General features: G+C 44.2%; 1 protein-coding gene across 1 annotated transcript in view; it reads left to right on the top strand.

Moving 5' to 3' along the window:
- ZDHHC2 (zinc finger DHHC-type palmitoyltransferase 2) overlaps window positions 1-27,647 on the top strand; it is a 209,484-nt gene that overhangs the window by 72,928 nt on the left and 108,909 nt on the right. Inside the window, exon 2 of the mRNA XM_040418796.1 lies at window positions 13,797-13,823. Within this exon, the coding sequence (XP_040274730.1) occupies window positions 13,797-13,823 (27 nt within the window). The remainder of the gene's footprint in view (window positions 1-13,796; window positions 13,824-27,647) is intronic.

Genomic DNA, 27,647 nt, shown 5'->3' with positions numbered 1-27,647 from the left:
GGGTAAACCAGGGGTTATCAGGGATTACCAGCCCACAGGGACCAGGGTTAACCAGGGGATGCAGGGGTAGGGGTAACCCAGGGGTTAATCAGGGGAGGTGGTGCTGGGTCAGGGCTATACCAGGGATCAGGGGCACAGGCACAGCAGGGTTAACCAAGGCATGGACCGGGGTAACCACCAGGGGTTAATCAGGGAACAGAAAGGGGTTAATGCTAGCAGGGGATCAGGGAAGGAACAGGAAGGGGTTAATGGGCAAGACAGGGGAACAGGGCACGGAAGGGGTTAATGGGGCAGTGCTACTTAGCCATCCAGCCTCTGGAGCAGATCGACTGCTCGGTCTTCCTCTCCTCTGGTCTGGTGGAGAATGCAGAGCAGCTAGTGTGGACTGCCTGCATTCTTCTCTATGTCCGGAAGCTCTCTCTCTCTCAGGGGGAGGTCGGGGTTCCTGTGTCCCAGCGCAGCACAGGCCTGATGGCTGCCTGCGCTCTTTGGGGAGACTCCTGAGCGCAGCGCTCTCCTTCATGGGGAGGTCCGGTCGGCCGCCTTTTCCTGAGCGCAGGATGCACTCTCCTTCAGGGGGGGGGGGGTGCCGAACTGCCCGAGCGCAGTGCTGCTGGGGTATTTAAACCCTGCAGCGCTCGCGCCCGTTTTACCGCCCTGCGCCAGCCCGCGCTCCCAGGCAGGGGGATCCTTTGATCCTCCCGCCTGTGGAGATATCGCACATCGCTGGCGCTGTAATTACAGCGCCGGAGGTGATCGGCACACAGGGGCATGGGAACTCTGTTCCCATGTCCCTGTTAGGCATACCATCTCCAGCGCTGCCGGAGATGGTGACAAAGGGCAGAGGATCTTTTTGATCCTCTGTCCTTTGTAGAGGCCGACGCTGGACATAATTGTCCAACTGTCGGTCTCCTCCACCCACCCAGCAGGCGCATATGAGCGGGATTCCGGCCATATATGCCCATAGATGCTTGGGGCACATCTATAAGCATATATGAACGGACATTATTCACATAGGGGCAGGAATAAGCCCTCCTATATAACTGTATAGGGGCACATATATATAAGGAGGCACAAGCCCCTACATAAGGGGGCACAAGCACCTACATTATAAGGGGGCACATTATTATATGAGGGGGCACAAGCCCCTACATTATAAGGGGGCACAAGCCCCAACATTATAAGGGGGCACAAGCCCCTACATTATAAGGGGGCACAAGCCCCTACATTATAAGGGGGCACAAGCCCCTACAATATAAGGGGGCCCGGCTCCCAGGGGGCACATATTTCCCACAGGGGTCACCATGAGCCCCTGGGGATCACCATGGGCAGACGTGCGCAGATGCTGGGCACATTTGCGCACATCGTCCCATGATGCTGTGGTTAAAGGGGTTATCCGAGTTATGGGAAAAAAAATAAAACCTAACAAAATTAATCAGGATATACATATACATTAGTCAAGCTTGATTTTTTGAAAAAAGAACGATCCTTACACCTTTTCCAGGTTCTGTTATTGCTGTGTTTACATGCAGCAGTAACAACAATGACTCATCTCTCCCTCATGAATATTTGTGGGAGGGGTTGATCTGTTATATTTGTGGGAGGGGTTGAGCTATTAGCCGCAGTTAGGCTACTTTCACACTAGCGTTCGGAGCGGGTCCGTCTGATGTTTCATCAGACGGATCCGCTCCTATAATGCAAACGCTTGCATCCGTTCAGAACGGATCCGTTTGCATAACAGTTTATTTCAGATCTGATTTTTCACTTCGGAAAACTCAGATCCGACAGTATATTCTAAACACAGAAGCGTTCCCATGGTGATGGGGACGCTTCAAGTTAGAATATACTGAGAACTGTGTACATGACTGCCCCCTGCTGCCTGGCAGATGCTGCCAGGCAGCAGGGGGCAGACCCCCCCTCCTGTATTTAACTTATTGGTGGCCAGTGCGGCCCCCCTCCCTCTATATTCATTGGTGGCCAGTGCGGATATTAAATATGAGCAGTGCGGTCTCCCCCTCCCTCCCTCCCCAGTATTAAATATGAGCAGTGCGGTCTCCCCCTCCCTCCCTCCCCAGTATTAAATATGAGCAGTGCGGTCTCCCCCTCCCTCCCTCCCCAGTATTAAATATGAGCAGTGCGGCCTCCCCCTCCCTCTATTCATTGGTGGCCAGTGCGGATTCAAAGTATTGTGATCAGTGCGGCCTCTCCTCTCGACCCCCCCCCCCCATCATTGGTGGCAGCGGAGAGTACCGATCGGAGTCCCAGTTTAAATCGCTGGGGCTCCGATCGGTTACCATGGCAGCCAAGACGCTATTGCAGTCTTGGCTGCCATGGTTACTTAGCAACAAATAGCAGCATTATACTTACCTGAAGAGCTGCGATCTACTGGTAAGTGACAGGTCTATAGGCAATGCGCCGGACAGGAGAGGCCGCACTGATCACAATACTTTGAATCCGCACTGGCCACCAATGAATAGAGGGAGGGGGAGGCCGCACTGCTCATATTTAATACTGGGGAGGGAGGGGGAGACCGCACTGCTCATATTTAATACTGGGGAGGGAGGGAGGGGGAGACCGCACTGCTCATATTTAATACTGGGGAGGGAGGGAGGGGGAGACCGCACTGGTCATATTTAATATCCGCACTGGCCACCGATGAATATAGAGGGAGGGGGCCGCACTGGTTACAATTAATACTGGGGAGGGAGGGGGGGCCGCACTGGCCACCAATAAGTTAAATACAGGAGGGGGGGGGGGGTCTGCCCCCTGCTGCCTGGCAGCATCTGCCAGGCAGCAGGGGGCAGTCATGTACACAGTTCTCAGTATATGCTAACTTGAAGCGTCCCCATCACCATGGGAACGCTTCTGTGTTTAGAATATACTGTCGGATCTGAGTTTTCCGAAGTGAAAAATCAGATCTGAAATAAACTGTTATGCAAACGGATCCGTTCTGAACGGATGCAAGCGTTTGCATTATAGGAGCGGATCCGTCTGATGAAACATCAGACGGACCCGCTCCGAACGCTAGTGTGAAAGTAGCCTGAGGATCGCGCATGCGCGATCAACTCACAGCCGCACGGACTGTAATGCAGAGAGGTGGGGGCGTGGCCAAGGCTGATGACGTTCCGTTGACATGGCTTAGTCACTCCGACAAGCAGAGAGCTCCATGTCAACGGAACGTCACAGCTGATGACGTGGGCGGTCACATGACTGTTTAGTGTAGCAGAGAAACGGCACAAGATAGGTACAGTAAGTGATTTAGGAAAACTAAGGTATAGGAGAAATAAAGCCATAAAGATAAGGTTAAGTTAACTCGGATAACCCCTTTAAGGTATGCACATATATACCATACATGCCCGCACGTGTTTGCAGGCATGCATGGATATATGCATACGTCTCAACCGTTCCTCAACAAGATCAGACCCTGGAGCCGGTCGGTTGCCCTGACTACCTGGGGAGCAGTGGGAAGACAGTCTGGGACTTGGTGTCACCCTTATTTGGCAAGGGGTACCATCTTTATGTGGACAATTTTTACACAAGTGTGCCCCTCTTCAGGCATTTGTTTTTAGAACAGATTGGCTGCTGTGGCACCACGCGACCTAGTCGCCGGGGCTTCCCCCAACGGCTCGTTACCACCCGTCTTGCAAGGGGGGAGAGGGCTGCCTTGTGTAACCAAGAACTGCTTGCGGTGAAATGGAGAGACAAGCGTGACGTTTACATGCTCTCCTCCATTCACGCAGACACGACAATCGAAATTGAACGAGCAACCAGTGTCATTGAAAAGCCCCTCTGTATCCACGACTATAATTCGCTCATTGGAGGGGTGGACTTCAATGACCAGATGTTGGCTCCTTTTTTACTTTCCCGCAGGACCAGACGCTGGTATAAGAAGGTGTCTGTATATTTAATTCAATTGGCTGTATATAATAGTTTTGTTCTCTACAGTAAGGCTGGGAGAACAGGATCCTTCCTCAAATTTCAGGTAGAGATCATCGAGAACCTCCTGTATCCAGGAGGTTCCGTGGCCCCATCCACCAGTGTAGTGAGCCGTCTACATGAGCGACATTTCCCCAGTGTTGTTGCTGGTACCTCAAACCGACCGCCACCCCGAAAAAAATGTCATGTCTGTAGCAGGAGTGGAATAAGGCGTGACACCCACTATTTCTGTCCTGACTGCCCTGACCACCCTGCCCTATGCTTAGGGGAGTGTTTCCGGAAGTACCACACACAGGTACACTTAGCATAGGGATTGCGTTCCACAGGACAGGCACACAGGGCTATTAGGGCCCTTTCACTCACAGCTGCTGCAAACCTCTCCTTTCACCTGGGACAAAGTGCATATTGTTCTTCGCCACATCTCTGGGCGATTTGCGCTTTGCACATTGTCCCATGGGGAAGGAGAGGTTTGTCCTATAAAGGTAAAAAAAAAAAAAAAAAAAGTTAATGTTCTGTTCAAATGTTATAAAAACTTAATGTTAATAAATTTATTGCGTTGCGGCCTGGTTTTTTCTTTTTTTTTTTTTTTTTTTTACCTTCTAGGTGGACCAACCGATGAACAAGCTGCAGCACTGATGTGCATTCTGACAGAAGCATTGCGCTGCTTTCAGATTACACAAAAGTTGGTGTATGCGGCGCTGAAAGATGAGATTTCTCCTCTGCAGTAAAAAAGATACGTTTGCCGAGGCATTTGAGCTGAGGGGCGGTGTTCATATGCTTTTGCAAACACTTTGTATATAAAAAATAAAATAAAAAATTCTGCCAATGATTTATTCATCCACATCGATTGATGTGAATGGAGAAATCGGGTTTGCCAGGGCATACGAGCTAAGTGGGTTTGGTTGTTGGGCGGAGCTCCTATGTCCTGGCAGACCCCTTTCCCCTCCTTTTTTTTTTTGGCAGAGATTTTTTGATCCACATTGATCGATGCGAATGAAGAAATCTGTGCCGTTCATTTTTTCTTTCAGCCCAGAGGCTGAACGAAAAAAAAAAATCTCATTACCCGTATGCTCAATATAAGGAGAATAGCAGAAACTCCTGAAGGCTGGCCATACATGTAATGATTGCGGAGACCCTAAAATGCCAGGGCAGTGCAAACACCCCACAAATGACCCCATTTTGGAAAGAAGACACCCCAAGGTATTCACTGAGGGGCATATTGAGTCCATGAAAGATTGAAATTTTTGTGCCAAGTTAGCGGAAAGGGAGACTTTGTGAGAAAAAATAAAATAAAAATCAATTTCCGCTAACTTGTGGCAAAAAAAAAATCTTCTATGAACTCGCCATGCCCCTCATGGAATACCTTGGGGTGTCTTCTTTCCAAAATGGGGTCACATGTGGGTATTTATACTGCCCTGGCATTTTAGGGGCCCTAAAGCGTGAAAAGAAGTCTGGGATCCAAATGTCTAAAAATGCCCTCCTAAAAGGAATTTGGGCCCCTTTGCCCACCTAGGCTGCAAAAAAGTGTCACATATGTTGTATCACCGTACTCAGGAGAAGTAGGGCAATGTGTTTTGGGGTGTATTTTTACATATACCCATGCTGGGTGAGAGAAATATCTCTCTAAAATGACAACTTTATATAAAAAAATGGGAAAAGTTGACATTTAGAGAGAGATTTCTCTCACCCAGCATGGGTATATGTAAAAATACACACCAAAACACATTGCCCAACTTCTCCTGAGTACGGCGATACCACATGTGTGACACTTTTTTGCTGCCTAGGTGGGCAAAGGGGCCCAAATTCCAAAGAGCACCTTTAGGATTTCACAGGGCATTTTTTACACATTTTGATTTCAAACTACTTCTCACGCATTAGGGCCCCTAAAATGCCAGGGCAGTATAACTACCCCACAAGTGACCCCATTTTGGAAAGAAGACACCTCAAGGTATTTCGTGATGGGCATAGTGAGTTCATGGAAGTTTTTATTTTTTGTCACAAGTTAGTGGAATATGAGACTTTGTAAGAAAAATAAAAATCATCATTTTCCATGAACTCACTATGCCCATCACGAAATACCTTGGGGTGTCTTCTTTCCAAAATGGGGTCACTTGTGGGGTAGTTATACTGCCCTGGCATTTTAGGGGCCCTAATGCGTGAGAAGTAGTTTGAAATCAAAATGCCCTGTGAAATCCTAAAGCTGCTCTTTGGAATTTGGGCCCCTTTGCCCACCTAGGCTGCAGAAAAGTGTCACACATGTGGTATCGCCGTACTCAGGAGAAGTTGGGCAATGTGTTTTGGGGTGTCTTTTTACATATACCCATGGTGGGTGAGAGAAATATCTCTCTAAAAGACAACTTTTCCCATTTTTTTATACAAAGTTGTCATTTGACAGAGATATTTATCTCACCTAGCATGGGCATGTGTAAAAAGACACCCCAAAACACATTGCCCAACTTCTCCTGAGTACGGCGATACCACATGTGTGACACTTTTTTGCAGCCTAGGTGGGCAAAGGGGCCCAAATTCTAAAGAGCACCTTTAGGATTTCACAGGGCATTTTTTAGGCATTTGGATTCCAGACTTCTTCTCACGCATTAGGGCCCCTAAAATGCCAGGGCAGTATAACTACCCCACAAGTGACCCCATTTTGGAAAGAAGACACCCCAAGGTATTCCGTGATGGGCATAGTGAGTTCATGGAAGTTTTTATTTTTTGTCACAAGTTAGTGGAGTATGAGACTTTGTAAGAAAAAAAATATATATAAAAAATCATCATTTTCCGCTAACTTGTGACAAAAAATTAAAAGTTCTATGAACTCACTATGCCCATCAGCAAATACCTTAGGGCAGTGATGGCGAACCTATGGCACGGGTGCCAGAGGCGGCACTCGGAGCCCTCTCTGTTGGGCACCCGCACTGTGAAAAAAGTCTATGGTGTACCAATATGCCTTAGACTTTTCCTGCCATTCATCGGTGCAGGGCGCACTATGAACAGCACAGGCAGGGCACTGAATGTAGGCAGGCTTTAATAGCTAAATGATAAAGTACATGGAATATATGCTATATTGAACTATAGTATTCAGGTTAAATTGCCGTGTTGGCACTTTACGATAAATAAGTGGGTTTTGGGTTGCAGTTTGGGCACTCGGCATCTAAAAGGTTCGACATCACTGCCTTAGGGTGACTACTTTCCGAAATGGGGTCATTTGTGGGGTTTTTCTACTGTCTGGGCATTGTAGAACCTCAGGAAATTCACATTTTTGTACCATAGTTTGTAAACGCTATAACTTTTACCCAAACCATTTTTTTCACATTTTTGTACCATAGTTTGTAAACGCTATAACCTTTACCCAAACCATTTTTTTTTTATGAAAGACATGTAGAACAATAAATTTAGAGAAAAATTTATATAGAAATGTATTTTTTTAAAAATTTTTACAACTGAAAGTGAAAAATGTCATTTTTTTGCCAAAATTTCGGTAAATTTCGATTAATAACATAAAAAGTTAAAATGTCAGCAGCAATGAAATACCACCAAATGAAATCTCTATTAGTGAGGAGAAAAGGAGGTAAAATTCATTTGGGTGGTAAGTTGTATGACCGAGCAATAAACCGTGAAAGTAGTGTAGTGCAGAATTGTAAAAAGTGGTCTGGTCATTAAAGGGGTTATCCGAGTTATGAAAAAAAATAATATAGCACTGAATATCTGATATATAACTGAGCTAAGCAAGTTTTATGCAAAAAAATATATATATTTCCTCTTTTCCCTGGTTCTTTTCTGGCCCTTTGTTTACATGCAATAAAAACAATCTCTGCCCCTCCCCCTGCTCTGCTAAGGGAGTGGATACAAGAGCTGCCCTGAGTGACATGTCTGCCTGCTGGGAGACTCTGCAGCATGTTGTATGTGTAGAACTACAAGTCCCTGCTGTATAATGACACTGCTAAGGGAGTGGATACAAGAGCTGCCCTGAGTGCTGGGAGAAAACAGCAACTTGTAAGTGTAGAACTACAAGTTTCACTTATATAATGACACTGCTAATACACACAGGATCTTCCCCCTACCTGTAATGCTTTGCAGAACTTCTCTGTCAGCTCCTGTGCCCAGCATTTGTCTCCTCAATGCCTGCAGCTACACAGTAAACACTTCAGCCCTGAGTCTGTGCAGCTGAAGGGGTTAAGAATCCTAGCAGAGAGCAGAGTGAAGGGGGCGTGGCCAGCACAGTGACGTTTCGTTTACAGGCTTGTAAACGACCTTTATCAAAGCAGGGAGAGAAGCTGACATCACAGGTCATGTGACCCTCAGTGAAATCTGAGAAACCAGCCACTGGAGATAAAGTGAGTGAATTGGAAAGCTGTTACATTTGCCCAGTTAGGAACATAGAAAGAACAAGAAAATAACTCGGATAACCCCTTTAAGGGTGTTTAAGCTAGGAGAGCTGAGGTGGTTAAAAGGCTGACATTTAAACTTTCTGTATATGGCAGGGCTAACAGATTGGTTGGTTAAATATAATTCATATGTAGGTGTGCATGGTAAAAAAAATATGAATCAGCGTGTCAGGATTTATAAAATAAAGTATCTGCCTACATGGAGGCGATCAGACAGGTGTGAGCTGGGGACAAGCAGCTACTGTACAGTACCATAGATACGTTACCTAAATAGTCCCTGTATTAACATCATAGTTCTCAGTCACTTTTTTTTAAGAAGGCTCTGTGACCAGGATCAACCCTATTACAACTGGCATACTGTGTTGTAGGGCTCATCATGCTGATTAAAACGATACCTTTCTTTTGTCTGTATGCTAAACAGCCACAGAGATATCCGCCTTTTATTCATGTGCAAATGAGCAAGTTGGAGCACCAGGAAGCAGGGCTGAATCCTTTGAGCACCGCTTTGTAACACCCCCAGTGCCCTGCACACTCCTCCCTCCCCTTGATTGACAGAGCTAGTCATCAGCATGCTGAGGACAGAGCTGTGTCCTAGCATGTACATATAATTTACAGTTGCAAGAAAAAGTATGTGAACCCTTTGGAATGATATGGATTTCTGCACATATTGGTCATAAAATGTGATCTGATCTTCATTTAAATCACAACAATAGACAATCACAGTCTGCTTAAACTAATAACACACAAAGAATTAAATGTTATCATGTTTTTATTAAACACACCATGTAAACATTCACAGTGCAGGTGGAAAAAGTATGTGAACCCCTAGAATAATGACATCTCCAAGAGCTAATTGGAGTGAGGTGTAAGCCAACTGGAGTCCAATCAATGAGATGAGATTGGAGGTGTTGATAACAGCTGCCCTGCCCTATAAAAAACACACACCATTTCTGGTTTTGCATTTCACAAGAAGCATTGCCTGATGTGAATGATGCCTCGCACAAAAGAGCTCTGAGAAGACCTACGATTAAGAATTGTTGACTTGCATAAAGCTGGAAAGGGTTATAAAAGTATCTCCAAAAGCCTTGCTGTTCATCAGTCCACGGTAAGACAAATTGCCTATAAATGGAGAAAGTTCAGCACTGCTGCTACTCTCCCTAGGAGTGGCCATCCTGTAAAGATGACTGCAAGAGCACAGCGCAGACTTCTCAATGAGGTGAAGAAGAATCCTAGAGTGTCAGCTAAAGACTTACAAAAGTCTCTGGCATATGCTAACAACCCTGTTAGCAAATCTACAATACGTAAAACCCTAAACAAGAATGGATTTCATGGGAGGATACCACAGAGGAAGCCACTGCTGTCCAAAAAAAACATTGCTGCACGTTTACAGTTTGCACAAGAGCAACTGGATGTTCCACAGCAGTACTGGCAAAATATTCTGTGGACAGATTAAACCAAAGTTGAGTTGTTTGGAAGAAACACAACACTATGTGTGGAGAAAAAGAGGCACAGCACACCAACATCAAAACCTCATCCCAACTCTGAAGTATGGTGGTGGGGGCATCATGGTTTGGGGCTGCTTTGCTGCGTCAGGGCCTGAACGGATTGCTATCATTGAAGGAAAAATTAATTCCCAAGTTTATCAAGACATTTTGCAGGAGAACTTAAGGCCATCTGTCCACCAGCTAAAGCTCAACAGAAGATGGGTGTTGCAACAGGACAACAACCCAAAGCATAGAAGTAAATCAACAACAGAATGGCTTAAACAGAAGAAAATACGCCTTCTGGAGTGGCCCAGTCAGAGTCCTGACCTTAACCTGATTGAGATGCTGTGGCATGACCTCAAGAAAGCGATTCACACCAGACATCCCAAGAATATTGCTGAACTGAAACAGTTCTGTAAAGAGGAATGGTCAAGAATTACTCCTGACCGTTGTGCACATCTGATCTGCAACCACAGGAAACGTTTGGTTGAAGTTATTGCTGCCAAAGGAGGTTCAACCAGTTATTAAATCCAAGGGTTCACATACTTTTCCCACCTGCACTGTGAATGTTTACATGGTGTGTTCAATAAAAACATGGTAACATTTAATTCTTTGTGTGTTATTAGTTTAAGCAGACTGTGATTATCTATGGTTGTGACTTAGATGAAGATCAGATCATATTTTATGACCAATTTGTGCAGAAATCCATATCATTCCAAAGGGTTCACATACTTTTTCTTGCAACTGTACTCCATGTACTATAGCTTTACCACATTGAGATCTGCACAGAAAGCTAATATACATATTTCTGCTTTATTTACAGCCACAATATATTTATAATTATAAAGACACCAGTAATGTGTGCTAGCTTATAAGCACAGAAAAAACATATTTGTATGTGGTAATGCTACAGCTTAGTGATAAGTGCTTGGTTTTTCATGTAGAGATCCCAGGTTTGACTCTTGAGAGAGACTCAAAAGTCTTTTTTTAAAAGATATTTTTTTTATTCCCACATTTAACCCATAATAAAAGTCTGTATCCTTATATTTATATTGAAAATAATGTTTTTAGGCTTAAAAAGCTAATACATATTGCTGGTTTCTTTACAATCGTATATATTGTGCCTGTGAATAAACCAGTAATAGGTTTTAGGTTTCTAACCCCCAAAAAACCCTGGGGCAGATTTATCAAACTAGTGTAAAGCAGAACTAGCTTAGTTGCCCATAGCAACCAATCTGATTCCCCCTTTCATTTTTCACAGCCCCTTTGGAAAATGAAAGGTCGAATCTGATTGGTTGCTATGGGCAACTAAGCCAGTTCTACTTTACACCAGTTTGATAAATCTCCCCCACTGTTCTCAATATAGTAAGGCCTTTTATTGTTATTATATGAATTTATATTTTTATTATAGCATAACCTTTTATTATGGGTTACAGAAAAAAAAAAAAAGTTTATGTAAATCTCTCCTGGGACCTGAATTTAGGATTTCTACATGCATGACAGATCACTTATCACTAAGCTATTCCATTTACACATAGAGATGTATGGTTTTTTTTCTATGCTTATAAGCTAACTCACATTACTAGTGTCTTTATAATCATATATTGTGCCTGTGAATAAAGCAGAAATATGTATGTCACCTTACTGAGCAGATCTCAGTGTGGTGAAGCTATAGTACATAGTGATATGGTATGTACATGCTAGCACACAGCTCTGCTTTGAGCATGTCTAGCCCTGTCCATCAAGAGGAGGGAGGAGTGTGCAAAGCACTGGTGGTGTTACAATGCAGTTCTCAAAGGATTCAGCCCGGCCTCCTAGTGCTCCAACTTGCATATGAATAAAAACACAGATATCTTTCTGCAGCTGTTTAGCATACAGACAAAAGAAAGCTATTGTTTTATTCAGCACCATGAGCCCTACCAGGCAGTATGTCTGGTTTAATAGGGCTGATTCTGATGACAGAGCCACTTTAACTAAAGCCAATGTACTGCACCCAACCTTCTCAATGTAAACCCTGTCAGCCTGGGCCCAGGTATGTTTCCCCCCATCCACTACTAGCCGTCAACTGTCTGAGGGCCCTCCTTTAAGTTCTCTGTCCTATGCCACAGAGTAAACTGAAACAAACTTCCACCGATTAAAGTTCCCAGCTTAACATATAGATAATTGCTTGCAGGCTCTGTTTATGTACAGTCGTGGCCAAAAGTTTTGAGAATGACATAAATATTGGAAATTGGAAAAGTTGCTGCTTAAGTTTTTATAATAGCAATTTGCATATACTCCAGAATGTTATGAAGAGTGATCAGATGAATTGCATAGTCCTTCTTTGCCATGAATATTAACTTAATCCCCAAAAAACCTTTCCACTGCATTTCATTACTGTCATTAAAGGACCTGCTGAGATCATTTTAGTAATCGTATTGTTAACTCAGGTGAGAATGTTGACGAGCACAAGGCTGGAGATCATTATGTCGGGCTGATTGGGTTAAAATGGCAGACTTGACATGTTAAAAGGAGGGTGATGCTTGAAATCATTGTTCTTCCATTGTTAACCATGGTGACCTGCAAAGAAACGCGTGCAGCCATCATTGCGTTGCATAAAAATGGCTTCACAGGCAAGGATATTGTGGCTACTAAGATTGCACCTCAATCAACAATTTATAGGATCATCAAGAACTTCAAGGAAAGAGGTTCAATTCTTGTTAAGAAGGCTTCAGGGCGTCCAAGAAAGTCCAGCAAGCGCCGGGATCGTCTCCTAAAGAGGATCCAGCTGCGGGATCGGAGTGCCACCAGTGCAGAGCTTGCTCAGGAATGGCAGCAGGCAGGTGTGAGCGCATCTGCACACACAGTGAGGCGAAGACTTTTGGAAGATGGCCTGGTGTCAAGAAGGGAAGCAAAGAAGCTACTTCTCTCCAAAAAAAACATCAGGGACAGATTGATCTTCTTCAGAAAGTATGGTGAATGGACTGCTGAGGACTGGGGCAAAGTCATATTCTCCGATGAAGCCTCTTTCCGTTTGGGGCATCTGGAAAAAGGCTTGTCCGGAGAAGAAAAGGTGAGCGCTACCATCAGTCCTGTGTCATGCCAACAGTAAAGCATCCTGAGACCATTCATGTGTGGGGTTGCTTCTCATCCAAGGGAGTGGGCTCACTCAAAATTTTGCCCAAAAACACAGCCATGAATAAAGAATGGTACCAAAACACCCTCCAACAGCAACTTCTTCCAACAATCCAACAACAGTTTGGTGAAGAACAATGCATTTTCCAGCACGATGGGGCACCGTGCCATAAGGCAAAAGTGATAACTTAGTGGCTCGGGGACCAAAAGGTTGACATTTTGGGTCCATGGCCTGGAAACTCCCCAGATCTTAATCCCATTGAGAACTTGTAGTCAATCCTCAAGAGGCGGGTGGACAAACAAAAACCCACTAATTCTGACAAACTCCAAGAAGTAATTATGAAAGAATGGGTTGCTATCAGTCAGGAATTGGCCCAGAAGTTGATTGAGAGCATGCCCAGTCGAATTGCAGAGGTCCTGAAAAAAAAGGCCAACACTGCAAATACTGACTCTTTACATAAATGTCATGTAATTGTTAATAAAAGCCTTTGAAACGTATGAAGTGCGTGTAATTATATTTCACTACATCACAGAAACAACTGAAACAAAGATCTAAAAGCAGTTTAGCAGCAAACTTTGTGAAAACTAATATTTGTGTCATTCTCAAAACTTTTGGCCACGACTGTATATGTGCAGTCATTTATTCATATCTATAAATGGCTTCATAGAGATTATGTTGTATAACCCATTAGCCTGAATGCTGCACTTTTCACCTCTTTCCACTGTGATGAAAATGCTGGATCCATTAGCATGACTTTGGTTGTTTAATTTTAATGCCTGAGTCCATATTGAATATGGATTTGCAATTTTCCAATTTTAGTAAAGGTGGCTGATGTGGTTGGTGATATTACAACGTCTGCTTTTGTCTTTACAGTGTCCATGGATAATATTGGAGAGAAAGGTGAGTCAACCTCTTAAATCTTGTTGTTTTTTGCTTAAAGGGGTTTTCCAGTCTGTAGATTTAGATTACCTTTCCTCGGCATAGGTCATGAATATCAGATCGGTGGGTGTCCGACACGCAGCACCAGTGCTGGGAACAATACAGTGGACTGAGTCGGAAGCTGAAGGCTTCATCCACTTTGTGGTGGTTGTGCTAGTGTACTGCAGCTCAGCTCCCAGGCAAGTAAAGTGATGGAGTTTTCAGCTTCTGGCTCCATCCACTTGAAGAGGACCTTTCACTACTCTAGAAACTAAAAACGAACTATATCAGTGGGCAGAGCGGCGCCCAGGGGTCCCCCTGCACTTACTAGTATGTCTGGGCGCCGCTCCGTTCGCCCGGTATAGGCTCCGGTGTCTGTGCTCCCTCTGACTGATTTTTTGTATGAGGCGTGTCCCTTGCTGCAGCGCTGGCCAATCGCAGCGCACAGCTCATAGCCGGCTATGAGCTGTGCGCTGCGATTGGCCAGCGCTGCAGCAAGGGACACGCCTCATACAAGAAATCACTCCAGTACAGCAGAGGGAGCGCAGACACCGGAGCCTATACCGGGCGAACGGAGCGGCGCCCAGACATACTAGTAAGTGCAGGGGGACCCCTGGGCGCCGCTCTGCCCACTGATATAGTTCGTTTTTAGGTGAAAGGTCCTCTTTAAGGCTTCCTGCACAAGAACGTGTGTGCCCCGCAAAATGCAGGCCGCAATGCACGAACACCGACCGTGGGGCAGCCGCAGCGGATCGCGGACCCATTCACTTTAATGGGTCGGCGATCCGGCCGTTCCGCAAAAAGATTGGACATGTATGGGACGAAACCCCACTGAAGCACTCCGTAGTGCTTCCGTAGTGTTCCGTTCCGTGCTTCCGTTTCGCACCATTCTGCATCTCCGGATTTGCGGACCCATTGAAGTGAATGGGTCCGCATCCGTGATGCGGAATGCACACGGAATGGTAGCCTGACGATTGGCAAATGCGGTCCGCAATACGGCAACGGGTAGCACACGTGTGGAGGAGGCCTTATTGTTTTTGTTATTCTGGTACTGGAAGCTAGTAAAAGCCACTGATCGATGGGGGTGCCGGGTGTCGGACCCCCACTGATCCTCAGGATAGACCATTAATATAAACAGTCTGTTCATGACCAAAATTTTACCTTATGAAGATGATTTTTTTTTACCAAATAAAAAAAAAGGCATTGCGGAGTCTGTGAAAAGTGGACGGAAACACAAATACACCATTTGCCCTGCAGAAATGTTATTAATCAAAGCTGAACACAGGGGTTAGAGAAGCCAGTCTCGCAGCCCTCAGCTGATCCCCCTTAAAAAGATAACACCCCCCTTAAAAAGGCTGCTAGAAATAGTCATTGGATGAGAAATGATTTTGGGAAACTTTACACATAATATGGATCAGTTGCTTTGATGGGCTGGTGTGTAAGATATAGATGAGAATATTTGTTGACAAGTTCTTAGTTCTTTTTATTGAACATTTCTGGCTTTTTTTTTTTTACTTAATGATTTAGCTTAATGTTAAATTTCACCGATGCAAAAGATACATGATCCATGTCTATCCCACCATAGACCCTTAGGCCCCTTGCAGACGAGCGTGTCTGGATTATGTCCGGATGCTTTGCGGATGCGTTCAGTGAAAACTGCACGGTTTCGCAAACAAAGCCATTCAGTTTTGTTTGCGATCGCGTTCAGTTCAGTTTTTATTGCACGGGTGCAATGTGATTACATCTGTTTTGCTCGCTCGTGATAAAAAACCGAATGTTTTCAAACAACATCTCGTAGCAACCATCCGTGAAAATCGCATTGCATGCCCACTCGCTGGCGATTTTCACGCAGCCCCATTCACTTGTATGGGGCCAGCGTTGTGTGAAAATCTCAGAATATAGAACATGCTGAGATTTTCACGCAATGCAAAAGTGATGCGTGAAAACCACCTCTCATGTACACAGACCCATTTAAATGAATGGATTCGGATTCCGTGCGGGCACAATGCGTTCTCATCACGCATTGCACCCGCGTGGAATTCTCGCTCGTGTGTAAGGGGCCTTACTGTTAATCCTGTGGAAGAGAACTGTGTACTTCTGTTTCCTGTCACATATTGCAGGACCACCAAATTTGAGTTGCATAAAGCAACAAATGTTCTGCATGGTATGGCCTTATTCACATGTCCATGTCTGTGATGACATCAGTGACAAGACGGTCAGAGGTCCATGGTCAGTGAAAACCACTGACCAAACATGGATGGAATCTAATATGTGAATGCACACACTAATGTCAATGGATGTGTGTGCTGTCCATGGAGACTACAGACAGCACACATCTGTGATTCAGTTACGTGTGAAAGAGGCCTGACTGTCACCTCGCAAGAGATTAATTAATATTTTTTTTAAGGTTAAAGCGGCTTTGTCAACAGAATCCACTCTATTAAACCAGCTGCAGAGATATTCATATGCAAATAAGAATTTAGAGCACCAGGAGGTGGGGCTGAATCCTTTGAGCACTGCTTTGTAACCCCCCTTGTGCTCTGCACACTCTCTCTCTCCACTTGATTGACAGGACTAGACATGCCGAGGGCAGAGCCGTGTCCTAGCATCTACATATCATATACTCTATGTACTATAGCTTCACCACACTGAGATCTGCTCAGGAAGCCAATCTACATTTTACTGCTTTATTTACCAGCACAATATATTATTATAAAGGCAAAAGTAATATATGTTAGCTTGTAAGCATAAAAAACATGCATTTCTGGAATCAAACATCAACTGCAAAAAAGCTGAAATTGAAAAGAGGGTGGCTTCTACAAATTGATACTGATCCTAAACACACCTACAAATCCACAATAGACTACCTCAGAACGTGCAAGCTAACAGTTTTACCATGGCCCTCACAATCCCCTGATCTGAACATCATTGAAAATCTGTAGATAGACCGCAAAAGAGCAGAACTGGAAGATTTTTTTCAAGGAAGAATGGATGAAAATCCCTCAGACAAGAATTGAAAGACTCTTGGCTAGATACAAAAAGCGTTCACAAGCTTTGATATTTGGTATTGCTTCGGGCCCTTTTTTCCTTTTTTGTTATTTTGAAAAGATAAAATATGAAAAAAAAAAAAATACTTTAATCTTCTACTTGCTTAACTGTTTAAAGTAACAGTTTTGACCAGGGGTGCACAACCGTTTGTATATATATATATATATATATATATATTGTGAAAGTCAGGGGTTTGAGTAGCTCTCACCTGCCGAGGATTCCACTGGTATAGCACGGACCAACTCCTTCACCCGGAACAGGAGAAATGTGCAGATATGAAGAAAAAATAGGTTTTGTCCAGCTTGTACTTGTGGCAATTCAAAGGCTTTTATTCAATAATCAGTAAAATCCAGGTACAAGAATGCAAGTCTACATGTTTCGGGCACAATGCAATTTTAGCCCTTACTCATGACCAAGTGGTCACTATCTTTCTGCGCAACATTGTGGGAATTGGTGATCCTCTACCCATCTTGGCTTCTGAGAGACACTGCCACTCTGAGAAGCTCTTTTTATACCCAATCATGTTGCCAATTGACCTAATTAGTGTTAATTGGTCTTCCAGCTCTTCGTTATGCTCAAATTTACTTTTTCCAGCCTCTTATTGCAACGTATTTTTCCTTTAAAATGATACATTTACTCGGATTAAACGTTTGATCTGTCATCTACGTTCTATTACAAATAAAATATTGACATTTGCCATCTCCACATCATTGCATTCAGTTTTTATTCACAATTTGTTTAGTGTCCCAACTTTTTCTGGAATCCGGTTTGTGTATATATATATATATATATATATATATATATATCTTTTTAGTCGAGTTGTGTTTGCTGCTTTTTGTGTTGATGATAGAAACATTTGTGTCTGTAGGGTACAGCTTTCAGCTGTACTTTACATTAAACTGCAGCTCTGCTGAATTAGTTTAATTGAAACTTCCTTCCTCTATTGCAGACAATATATTATTAATACAGTGTCCTAAGGAATTTTGTAAGGCTGAAAAACTTTAGTATCACTTAAATGGTTACTAATGTTATGACATAGTGAGATACCATAAAGTTCTGATCACTGGGGCTTCAGCATCTGGAACAACCACTGTTCCCCAGGACTAAGATACTGAAATTTCCCTAAATTTTTCTCTGCATGCTGTCATAGAAGCAGGGACGGACTGGGAAGTTAAAGTGGCCATGGAAAAAAAGCTAAAAGTGGCCCCAATTTTGTAGGATAGTCCAAATTGAGGGTGGGGCATCACAAGTAGACGGAACCAATACAAGTCGGCAGGGTCAGTAAGACAATCCCACAGAACCAAATACCACAGTGCAGCAGAATATACCTCCCCGGAAGCTGTCCCTCTGTGGTGGTTATCAATGGAGGTGGATACGTTCTGTCCTCCTCCAATTGTCCCTAATATGGATATGGAGTAGGGGGGCTTAGGAGGTGAGATGTGGGCCACAACACCAAGCCAGCATGCTGCCTGAACTTACTCTAATAATGACTCCTATAATTCCCCCAGTAGTATGTACCCGGCCAGTGGCAGTGAGGAGGTCTCGGATAGTCCTATGGACAGATCTGTCATCCGAATTCTACATCTACTTTTAAAATGAGCGTTAGCTTGCAGTTAATATCTCCCCCTCACAGCAACAGTAAACTGACATTGGATTATCTATGTACCGTATTTTTCGGCCCATAAGATACCTAGGGTATAGAGGAGGAAAAGAAGAAAAAAAAAAACGTTTTCATCAGCTCAGACCCTTGGAAGACTCCCAAACTCTATCAGACCTAAGATCAGACCCTCATTCCTTCTTAGACCTCAGATCAGACCCAAGATCAGACCCCCAAGTTCCATTATACTTCAGATCAGACCCCCAAGCTCCATCAGACCTCTGTATCAGACCCCCATTCCTTCTGAGACCTCAGACCAGACCCTCATTCCTCCTCAAATCAGACCCCAAGCTCCATTACACGAAAAAATAAATAAATTAACTTACCTCTCCTGCTCCGGAAAATGTGCTCTTCCTGCACTCACCGTTCCCTGGTCTTCTTCCTGGCCCCTGCGCTGCATTGTGACGATGCACAGCGACAGCGCCTACATGCACCACGTACTGATCCTGTACTCAGTCAGGACGCAGTGTAGAGCAAGGCCTGGAAGAAGACCAGGGAGTGGTGAGTACAGCCAGTGCAGCGATTCATTCACTGCTCCCTGCGCCTCCTGCATGCTAATGACCGCTTCTATAATGGAAGTGGTCATTAGCATTCCCACTATAAGATGCACTGCCATTTTCCCCTTGCTTTTGGGGAAAAATGCATCTTATCGTCAAAAAAATATGGAATATAAGCGTTTTATCTCTCTGTTCTGGCTGCTACATCTGGACATAATTTTGTATTTCATTTTTAGTGGTATAGCACTGCCAAAAGTTGTACAAAAAAATCGTTTTCTATACCTCTTTCCGACATAAGTGTCCCTTTAAATAATGGTAGGTCCTATTCTTAGGAATGACCACTTTTGGGCGCATTTACAAAAAACCCACCGTTTTTTGTATTGCTAGCGATATATGAGATCCCCACAATCAGCAATATATTATCAGCTCTAATATTTTGAAAAACACTTTTAATTTGAACTATTACAAGCTTTTGTAACAATGATTGTTTGTAAATGAGCAAAACAATTAGGCATTTTACAGTAGCGGTGCATATCTCAGGAGTCACTTAGCCAATGTACTTAGAAATTTCCTAGCGGCATCTAATTTTTACCCTTGTTTTCAGTTGCTATCAGTTCGACTAGTAAGGCCTCGTTCAGCATCTGAGCTGTGAGCTCAAGTAGTCTGTCCCAACGGAGGATCTGTATCTGGCATAACCGGATACCACCATGCACTGATGGATCCCAATTCAATATAATGGGATCTAGCCTCTTTCCGGCATATATGCTGACTTTGAGCTGGACACAGAATGCTGTTTGTGGTATTTTTTTGTTCAGCCAAAAGCTGGTTTATATGCCAGATACAGTGACCAGATCAGAGTGCTGGAGTTCACAAAAAAATATTGCATTATATTTGTATTGTTTGCTTTTGTCACTTTTATTACATCTAATAAAGTGCATTCAATTTAGCATTGTATTCATGTGACACCACATTCTGTAGTTTCAGATGGTAAAATTTCAGTCATATTTTCTCAAAGTTGTAAAAGCAAGCAATATGAAGCTGTTTTTTTTTATTTATTTTTTTAAAAAGGGGCTGATAAAAAAGGCACTAAAAGCAGAATATATTATTTTATTATTTATTTTGCTCACCTCTATAGCAATGACATATTTAGCACTTTACAGACATTAGCATCACGCTGTCCCCAATGGGGCTCATAATCTAAGTACCCTATCAGTATGTCTTTGGAGTGTGGGAGGAAGCTGGAGTACCCGGAGAAAATCCAAGCAAACACGGGGAGAACATACAAACTCAATGCAGATGGTGACCTTGGTTGGATTTGAATCCAGGACCCCAGCAAAACAATTGAGCATAGTCAATGAGTGGTTAGCACATCTGCATCCATTAAATGGTCATTGTACTTTCAACAGACTTTGCATAAATAAATGGTACAGGACGGTGAATATACAGTATATAATAAATAATGCCGTGTATCTTATCCGAGAAAAATCCCTCTTTCTCCACTTAACTGACACCTATATTTCTGCCCCTCTCCCTCTTGAACTTGCTCTAAATCTGTCTTTGTCTCCTATGACGGATTATTGGCTCTCTTATCATATAGCTAGTACCACGGCACTCGTCAGTTTATATTAAGCAGAGAGGTTTATTAATGCATATAGTCACAATAAATCCGGACAAACGTAACTATGTGACAATTTGACATTTCAGTTGTAAGACCGTCCTCAGCACAATAATTCTAAAGCAGAGATGCAAGTGGAGTTGTGGATGTCTGGGTTCCACAACTCCAATTGCCTCTTTGCCTTAGACTCATTATGGTGAGGAAGGTCTTACGACCGAAACGTCCAATTGTAATGAATATTTCTGGCAATCATATAGTTATGTTTGTCCGGATTTATTGTGACTGTATGCATCAGTAAACCTCTCTGCTTAACCACCTGTTTTGCTGGAGCTCATCTCCGGCTGTGGGAAAAGCACTTCACTGTCGAAGGGGGGAGGGCTGCTTTAGCTGCAGATATCGCCTCAATGGAGATGTGTTTGGTAATGTTTGAAAGCTGACATTCCAGGCTTTTATACAAGACCAAAATGACAGCATTAGTCCAAGCTAAACAGGAGATATCACTGTTAGACATTGAGTCGGAAATAATTGCGGATAACACCTGTTTTTACTTTCCCGATTTCTATCAGTGATATCTTCCTATGTGCTGAACATATTGCTTTCATTCCGGTATTGTCTGAAATCTTGAAATACCAGCTTTCAAACAATGCTGGTACCAAACCAGATATATGAGCAGTTAAAGCAACTGCCCCCCCCCCCCCCTGTGGAGGAGGAGGGGGAGCAGTTGCAGAACTGACAGCCTGCAGGAAGAAAGGAAAAATAGTAAAAATATATTGAAATGTGACATTATTATCATTATACTGACCCACATGAGAAAATTGTTATTTTTACCACACAGTGAACACCGTAAATAAATTCCACAAAATAATGTAAAAAATTCATTTTTTTTATTATCTTTCGTCCTAAAAAGAAAATAATACATTATATATACCCCAAAATAGTTCCTAAAATAACTCCAACTAATCCTGCAAAATAAAAATAAACAATTTAGAAGAAAAAATTAAAAAGTTATGACTGCTGGAACACAAAGGGGGAAAGTATTATTGGCCCTTAAGGCTAAAATTAATTATGTCACTAAGGGGTTATGCAATAGTGTCCCCTGAGTTGTGCGCCAGCAAGATTTACTGCAAACACACATTAAAAATCTTCAATAAAAAAGTGACATTTTTGGGGGGGTTTTTCCAATTTTAACGTGACTGTTAAGAGGTTAATATAAACTGACGAGTGCCATAGTACTAGCTATATTATATTGTGAACATTCACCTACCACGGGCACCACAATTTCTTAATGGAGTGAAGTTGTCAATACTTTATTTTATCAGCTCACTTAGGGATCGGATTACAGCTGCCCATATAAGCCTATGGGAAGGACAGACATGCAGCCCATAGAAATCAGTGAAGATGGGAAGGACGAAGAGATGTATGAGAGACACACAGTGGCTACTGTCGCAGCTAATTATGACTCTTCTATCTCTTCCCCAGTACTTCTTTATGATGTCCTATATGGTGCTTTTTCTACTTCCGGTGAGTAAGAGAGAAGAGGCAGCTAGTCTCTACCCACTATCCCAGGGAAGCCTGAAAATGAAAGAGAGAGCAGTTAACCCATTCGTTACCAACGCCGCATGTGCAGCGGGCGTCATGGCCGGCTGCTCTCTGCTGTTTCAAACAGCAGAGACCTGCCGCTAATTACCGTGACCGGCAATAATGCTGATCGCGCTAATTAAAGGCTTTAGTTGCTGTGACCAAGTGAGATCACGGCATCTAAATGGTCAAAAACGAACCCTGCGTCCAATGGGGATGTTGGTAGTTGCTTTTTGTGAGTCTCGATGATTCACAGCATTCATGTTGCAATTCTTATTTCCGTATGGGGTATCATAATCATACTGACCCAGAGAATGAAAAGCATGGGTCAGTTTTGCCACAAACGAAACGCCGTGGGAACAAAACCCATAAAACGTTGGAGGAATTGCGTTTTTTTCCAATTCCACCCCATTTAGAATTTTTTTTACCGCTTCCCACTACATTGTATGCCATAATTAATGGTGCTATTAGAAAGTACAACTTGTCCCGCAAAAAATAAGCAGTCATACAGCTACAGTGAGGAACAGAAGTATATGAACACCCTGCAATTTTGCAAGTTCTTCAACTTAGAAATCATGGAGGTGTCTGAAATTCACATTGTAGGTGCATTCCCACTCTGAGAGACAGAATAAAAAAAAAAAAGTAGGAAATCACATTGTATGATTTTTTTAAGAATGTATTTGTCTTGCACTGCTGAACATAAGTATTTGAACACCTGAGAAAATCAGTGTTAATATTTGGTACAGAAGCCTTTGTTTGCAATTACAGAGGTCAAACGTTTCCTGTAGTTCTTGACCAGGTTTGCACACACTGCAATAGGGATTTTGGCCCACTCCTCCACACAGATCTCCTCTAGATCTGTCAGGTTTTGGGTCTCTCGCTGAGCAACACGGAGTTTCAGCTCCCTCCAAAGATGTTCTTCAATGCTCTGACTGAGGGAAGGAGGTTGTTGCTCAATATCTCACAATAAATTGCCCCATTCATCCTCTCCTTAATACAGTGCGGTCGTCCTTTCCCCTTCGCAGAAAAGCACCCCCAAAGCATGATGTTACGACCCCTGTGCTTCACAGTAGGGATGGTGTTCTTGGGATGCGACTCATCCTTCTTTTTCCCCCATACATGACAAGTGAAGTTTAGACCAAAAAGTTTTACTTTGGTCTCATCTGACCACATGACTTTCTCCTATGCCTCCCCTGGATCATCCAGATGGTCATTGGCAAACTTTAGACGGGCCTGGACATGTGATGACTTGAGCAGGGGAACCTTCCGTGCAATGCATGATTTGAAACCATGATGGCATAGTGTTCTACCGACAGTGACCTTTGAAACTGTGGTCCCAGCTCTCTTCATGTCATTGACCAGCTCCTCCCTTGTAGTTGTGGGCTGATTCCTCACCTTTCTTATTATCAGTGATACCCCACGAGGTGAGATCTTGCATGGAGCCCCAGTCCAAGGGAGACTGACAGTTGTCTTTAGCCTCTTCGATTTTCTAACAAATGCTCCAACAGTTGATCTATTTTCACCAAGCTGCTTGGCAATTTCCCCGTAGCCCTTTCCAGCATTTGATCCATCCATCAGACCCCAGATCCCCCCCTGCCACTTGCCCCCCCCACCAGACCCCCCCCCAGACCCCCACCCCACCCCCCTTCCCCACCACCAGCCCCCTTACCACCACTTTTTTTTTTTCTGCGTGCGCTGACTGGCCGGCACTTTTTAGCGTCCGTCCAGTGTTAGCGCATCGCCCGCCCCACCACCCCACCGACCGCTGATCAGCGTTGTACCGCTGATCAGCAAGTTTGAACTTTTTTTTCCCTAACACTTGCCCTTTCTTTTTTTGCCTTTTTTAGTACGCGAACACCCGTTGCCCCCACACACACGCACATATAATAAAGGTTTCCACACACGCACACATACACGCACACACACCCATGGCCCGCCGGATGTTCTCGGCCGAGGAGGCATACGCCCAGATTGCCTCCGACTCTGAGAGCCCCAGTGAGGATGAGGATGACCCCACGTTCCTTTTATCATCCGCATCCTCCTCATCATCATCTGATGACGATGAGCCACCAAGGCGGCGGAGATGCCGCCAGGCGGAGCCAGGGGCCCCACATGCTAGGGATCCTGTGGCCCACCCTAGTACGAGCCGCCCTGGGGTTCGTACTGGTTTCCCGGCCCACAAAATAAGTCCACCGGAGCCCCCTGCCTGATGAACTTAGCTGGTGTCCCCCAGTGGACTTTGAGCCTGAGATTCCGGATTTTGCTGGCAATCCTGGAATCCAGATTCCCACAGTGGGGTTTACTGAAATAGACTATTTTAGTTTTTTTTTCAGTAACCCACTGGTGAATCTGATGGTGGAGCAGACGAATCTGTACGCCCAACAGTTCGTCGCTCAAAACCCAGGCTCATTTTTGGCTAGACCCGGTGGCTGGACGCCGGTCAGTGCAGCCGAGATGAGGACATTTTGGGGCCTCGTGCTGCATATGGGTCTAGTCCAAAAACCCAGTGTCAGGCAATACTGGAGTGGGGACGTCCTATACCAGACCCCACTGTACAGTATGGTCATGACACGTCCCCGGTTTGAGGCCATCCGGAAATGTCTGCATTATTCCGATAATGCAGCATGTCCCCCCCGAAGTGATCCTGCCTATGACCGGCTGTACAAGATACGGCCGGTCATCGATCACTTTGGGGCCACATTTCAGCAGGCCTACGTACCTGGAAGGGAGGTCGCGGTTGATGAGTCTCTCGTTGCGTTCAAGGGGAGACTCAGTTTCCGCCAATATATTCCCACAAAGCGGGCGAGGTATGGCGTGAAGCTATACAAAATTTGTGAGAGTACCTCAGGGTACACTTACAAATTTCGTGTGTACGAGGGGCGAGATTCCCGGATTCAACCCCCAGAATGTCCCCCCACTCTGGGTGTTACCGGGAAACTCGTGTGGGACCTTATGTACCCACTTGTACGTGGACAACTTTTATACCAGCATTCCCTTGTTCAGGTCCCTTGCCGCCAGATCCACGTTCGCTTGTGGGACCGTGCGGAAAAATCAACGCGGCCTCCCTGCCTACCCCCTCCAGGTACCTATCCCCAGGGGTGAGACCCGTGCACTTACCAGTGGAAACCTGTTGCTGGTCAGGTATAAGGACAAGAGGGATGTCCTTATGCTGTCCACAATCCACGGTAACAGCACCACCCCTGTCCCTGTGCGAGGTACCGCGGCAACGGTCCTCAAGCCCGATTGTATCGTCGCCTACAATCGGTATATGGGAGGAGTTGATCTCTCGGATCAAGTCCTCAAGCCATATAACTCCATGCGCAAAACCCGGGCATGGTACAAAAAAGTTGCGGTCTACTTGGTGCAGGTTGCCATGTACAACTCTTTTGTACTATCCCGAAGCGCTGGCAGCACAGGGACATTCCTCCAATTCTATGAGGCAGTCCTCAAGGACCTGATCTTTTCGGACCGGGAAAGAGCAGGCCGGAGTACCTCGGGAATTGGAGGCGCCCGGATCGTCCCTGGCCAACACTTTCCAGGTGTGGTCCCCCATACTGGAAAGAAGGGACGAACCCAAAAAAAGTGCAGAGTGTGTCGCAGGAGGGGGATACGGAAGGACACCACCACTCAGTGCGACACTTGCCCCGATCATCCGGGCCTCTGCGTTATCGATTGCTTCAGGGAGTATCACACTTCCATGGATTACTAAATTTTTATAATCCCCAACAGTCCACTAGAGAACATAAAAAACTATGGCTCTCAGACTTTGGAGACACGGAAACATTTTTTTTTCCCCCAAAAAATATTAGTTTTAGTGCAGGCATCCTCAAACTGCGGCCCTCCAGATGTTGTAAAACTATAACTCCCAGCATGCCCAGACAACCTACAGCCATCAGCAGGGCATGGTGGGAATTGTAGTTTTACAACATCTGGAGGGCCGCAGTTTTTAGGATGCCTGCTTAGTGTCTCCAAAGTCTGAGAACCATACATATTGGGCAGCGTCGCGTGCGTAAAAGTCGTCGCTATAAAAATAACTTTTGCCCAAACGCCTCGGATAAACGGTGTTAAAAATATAAAATAAAAACGGTGCCAAAACACCCATTTTTGGGCAAAATTTCCATTTGAATCCTTTTTGCCGGTAATAAAGCAAGGGTTAACCGCCAAACAAAACTCAATATTTATGGCCCTGATTCTGTAGTTTGCAGAAACACCCCATATGTGGTCGTAAATGGCTATATAGCCGCACGGCAGGGCATAGAACGAAGGGAACTCCATATGGTTTCTAGAAGGCAGATTTTGATGGACAGTTTTTTTTTTGACACCATGTCCCATTAGAAGCCCCCCCTGATGTAGCCTAGACTAGAAACTCCCAAAAAGTGACCCCATCTAAGAAACTACACCCCTCAAGGTATTCAAAAGTTACTTTACAAACTATGTTAACCCTTTAGGTGTTCCACAAAACTAAATAGCGAATGTAGAAACAATTTTAGAATTTTTTTTTTGTTACATTGCCTCAAAAAAGAGTAATATAGAGCAACCAAAAATCATATTTACCCCTAAAATAGTCCCAAAACAACAACCACCTTATCCCGTAGTTTCCTAGATGGGGTCACTTTTGTGGAGTTTCTACTCTAGGGGTGCATCAGGGGGCTTGAAAGGGTACATGGTGTAAATAAACCAGTCCAGCAAAATCTGCCTTCCAAAAACCATATGACGTTCCCCTTCTTCTATGTCCTGCCGTTTAGCCAAATAGTAGTTTACGACCACATATGGGGTGTTTCTGCAAACTACAGAATCGGGGCAACCCATTTTGAGTTTTGTTTGGCAGTTAACCCTTGTTTTACTCCTGGAAAAAATTGATTATATTGGAAAATCTTCCAAAAAATAGAAATTTCAAAATTGTTTCTCCATCTGCCATCAACTCTTGTGGAACACCTAAAGGGTTAACAAAGTTTGTAAACCCAGTTTTGAATACCTTGAGGGGTGTACTTTCTTAGATGGAGTCACTTTTTTGAAATTTCTATTCTAGGGGTGCAACAGGGGGCTTCAAATGGGACATGGTATAAACAAAACCAGTCCTGCAAAATCTGCCTTCCAAAACCCATATGGTGTTCCCCTCCTTCTATGTGCTCCCGTTCGGCCAAACAGTAGTTTACGACCACATATGGGGTGTTTCTGCAAACTACAGAATCGGGGCAACCCATTTTGAGTTTTGTTTGGCAGTTAACCCTTGTTTTACTCCTGGAAAAAATTGATTATATTGGAAAATTTTCCAAAAAATATAAATTTCAAAATTGTTTCTCCATCTGCCATCAACTCTTGTGGAACACCTAAAGGGTTAACAAAGTTTGTAAACCCAGTTTTGAATACCTTGAGGGGTGTACTTTCTTAGATGGAGTCACTTTTTTGAA

Source organism: Bufo bufo, chromosome 2 (genome assembly GCF_905171765.1).
Source record: "Bufo bufo chromosome 2, aBufBuf1.1, whole genome shotgun sequence".
In the NCBI taxonomy this organism is placed as follows: Eukaryota; Metazoa; Chordata; class Amphibia; order Anura; family Bufonidae; genus Bufo; species Bufo bufo.
Note: the sequence above shows the minus strand (reverse complement) of the source record. Positions and strands in the feature narration are given on the sequence as shown.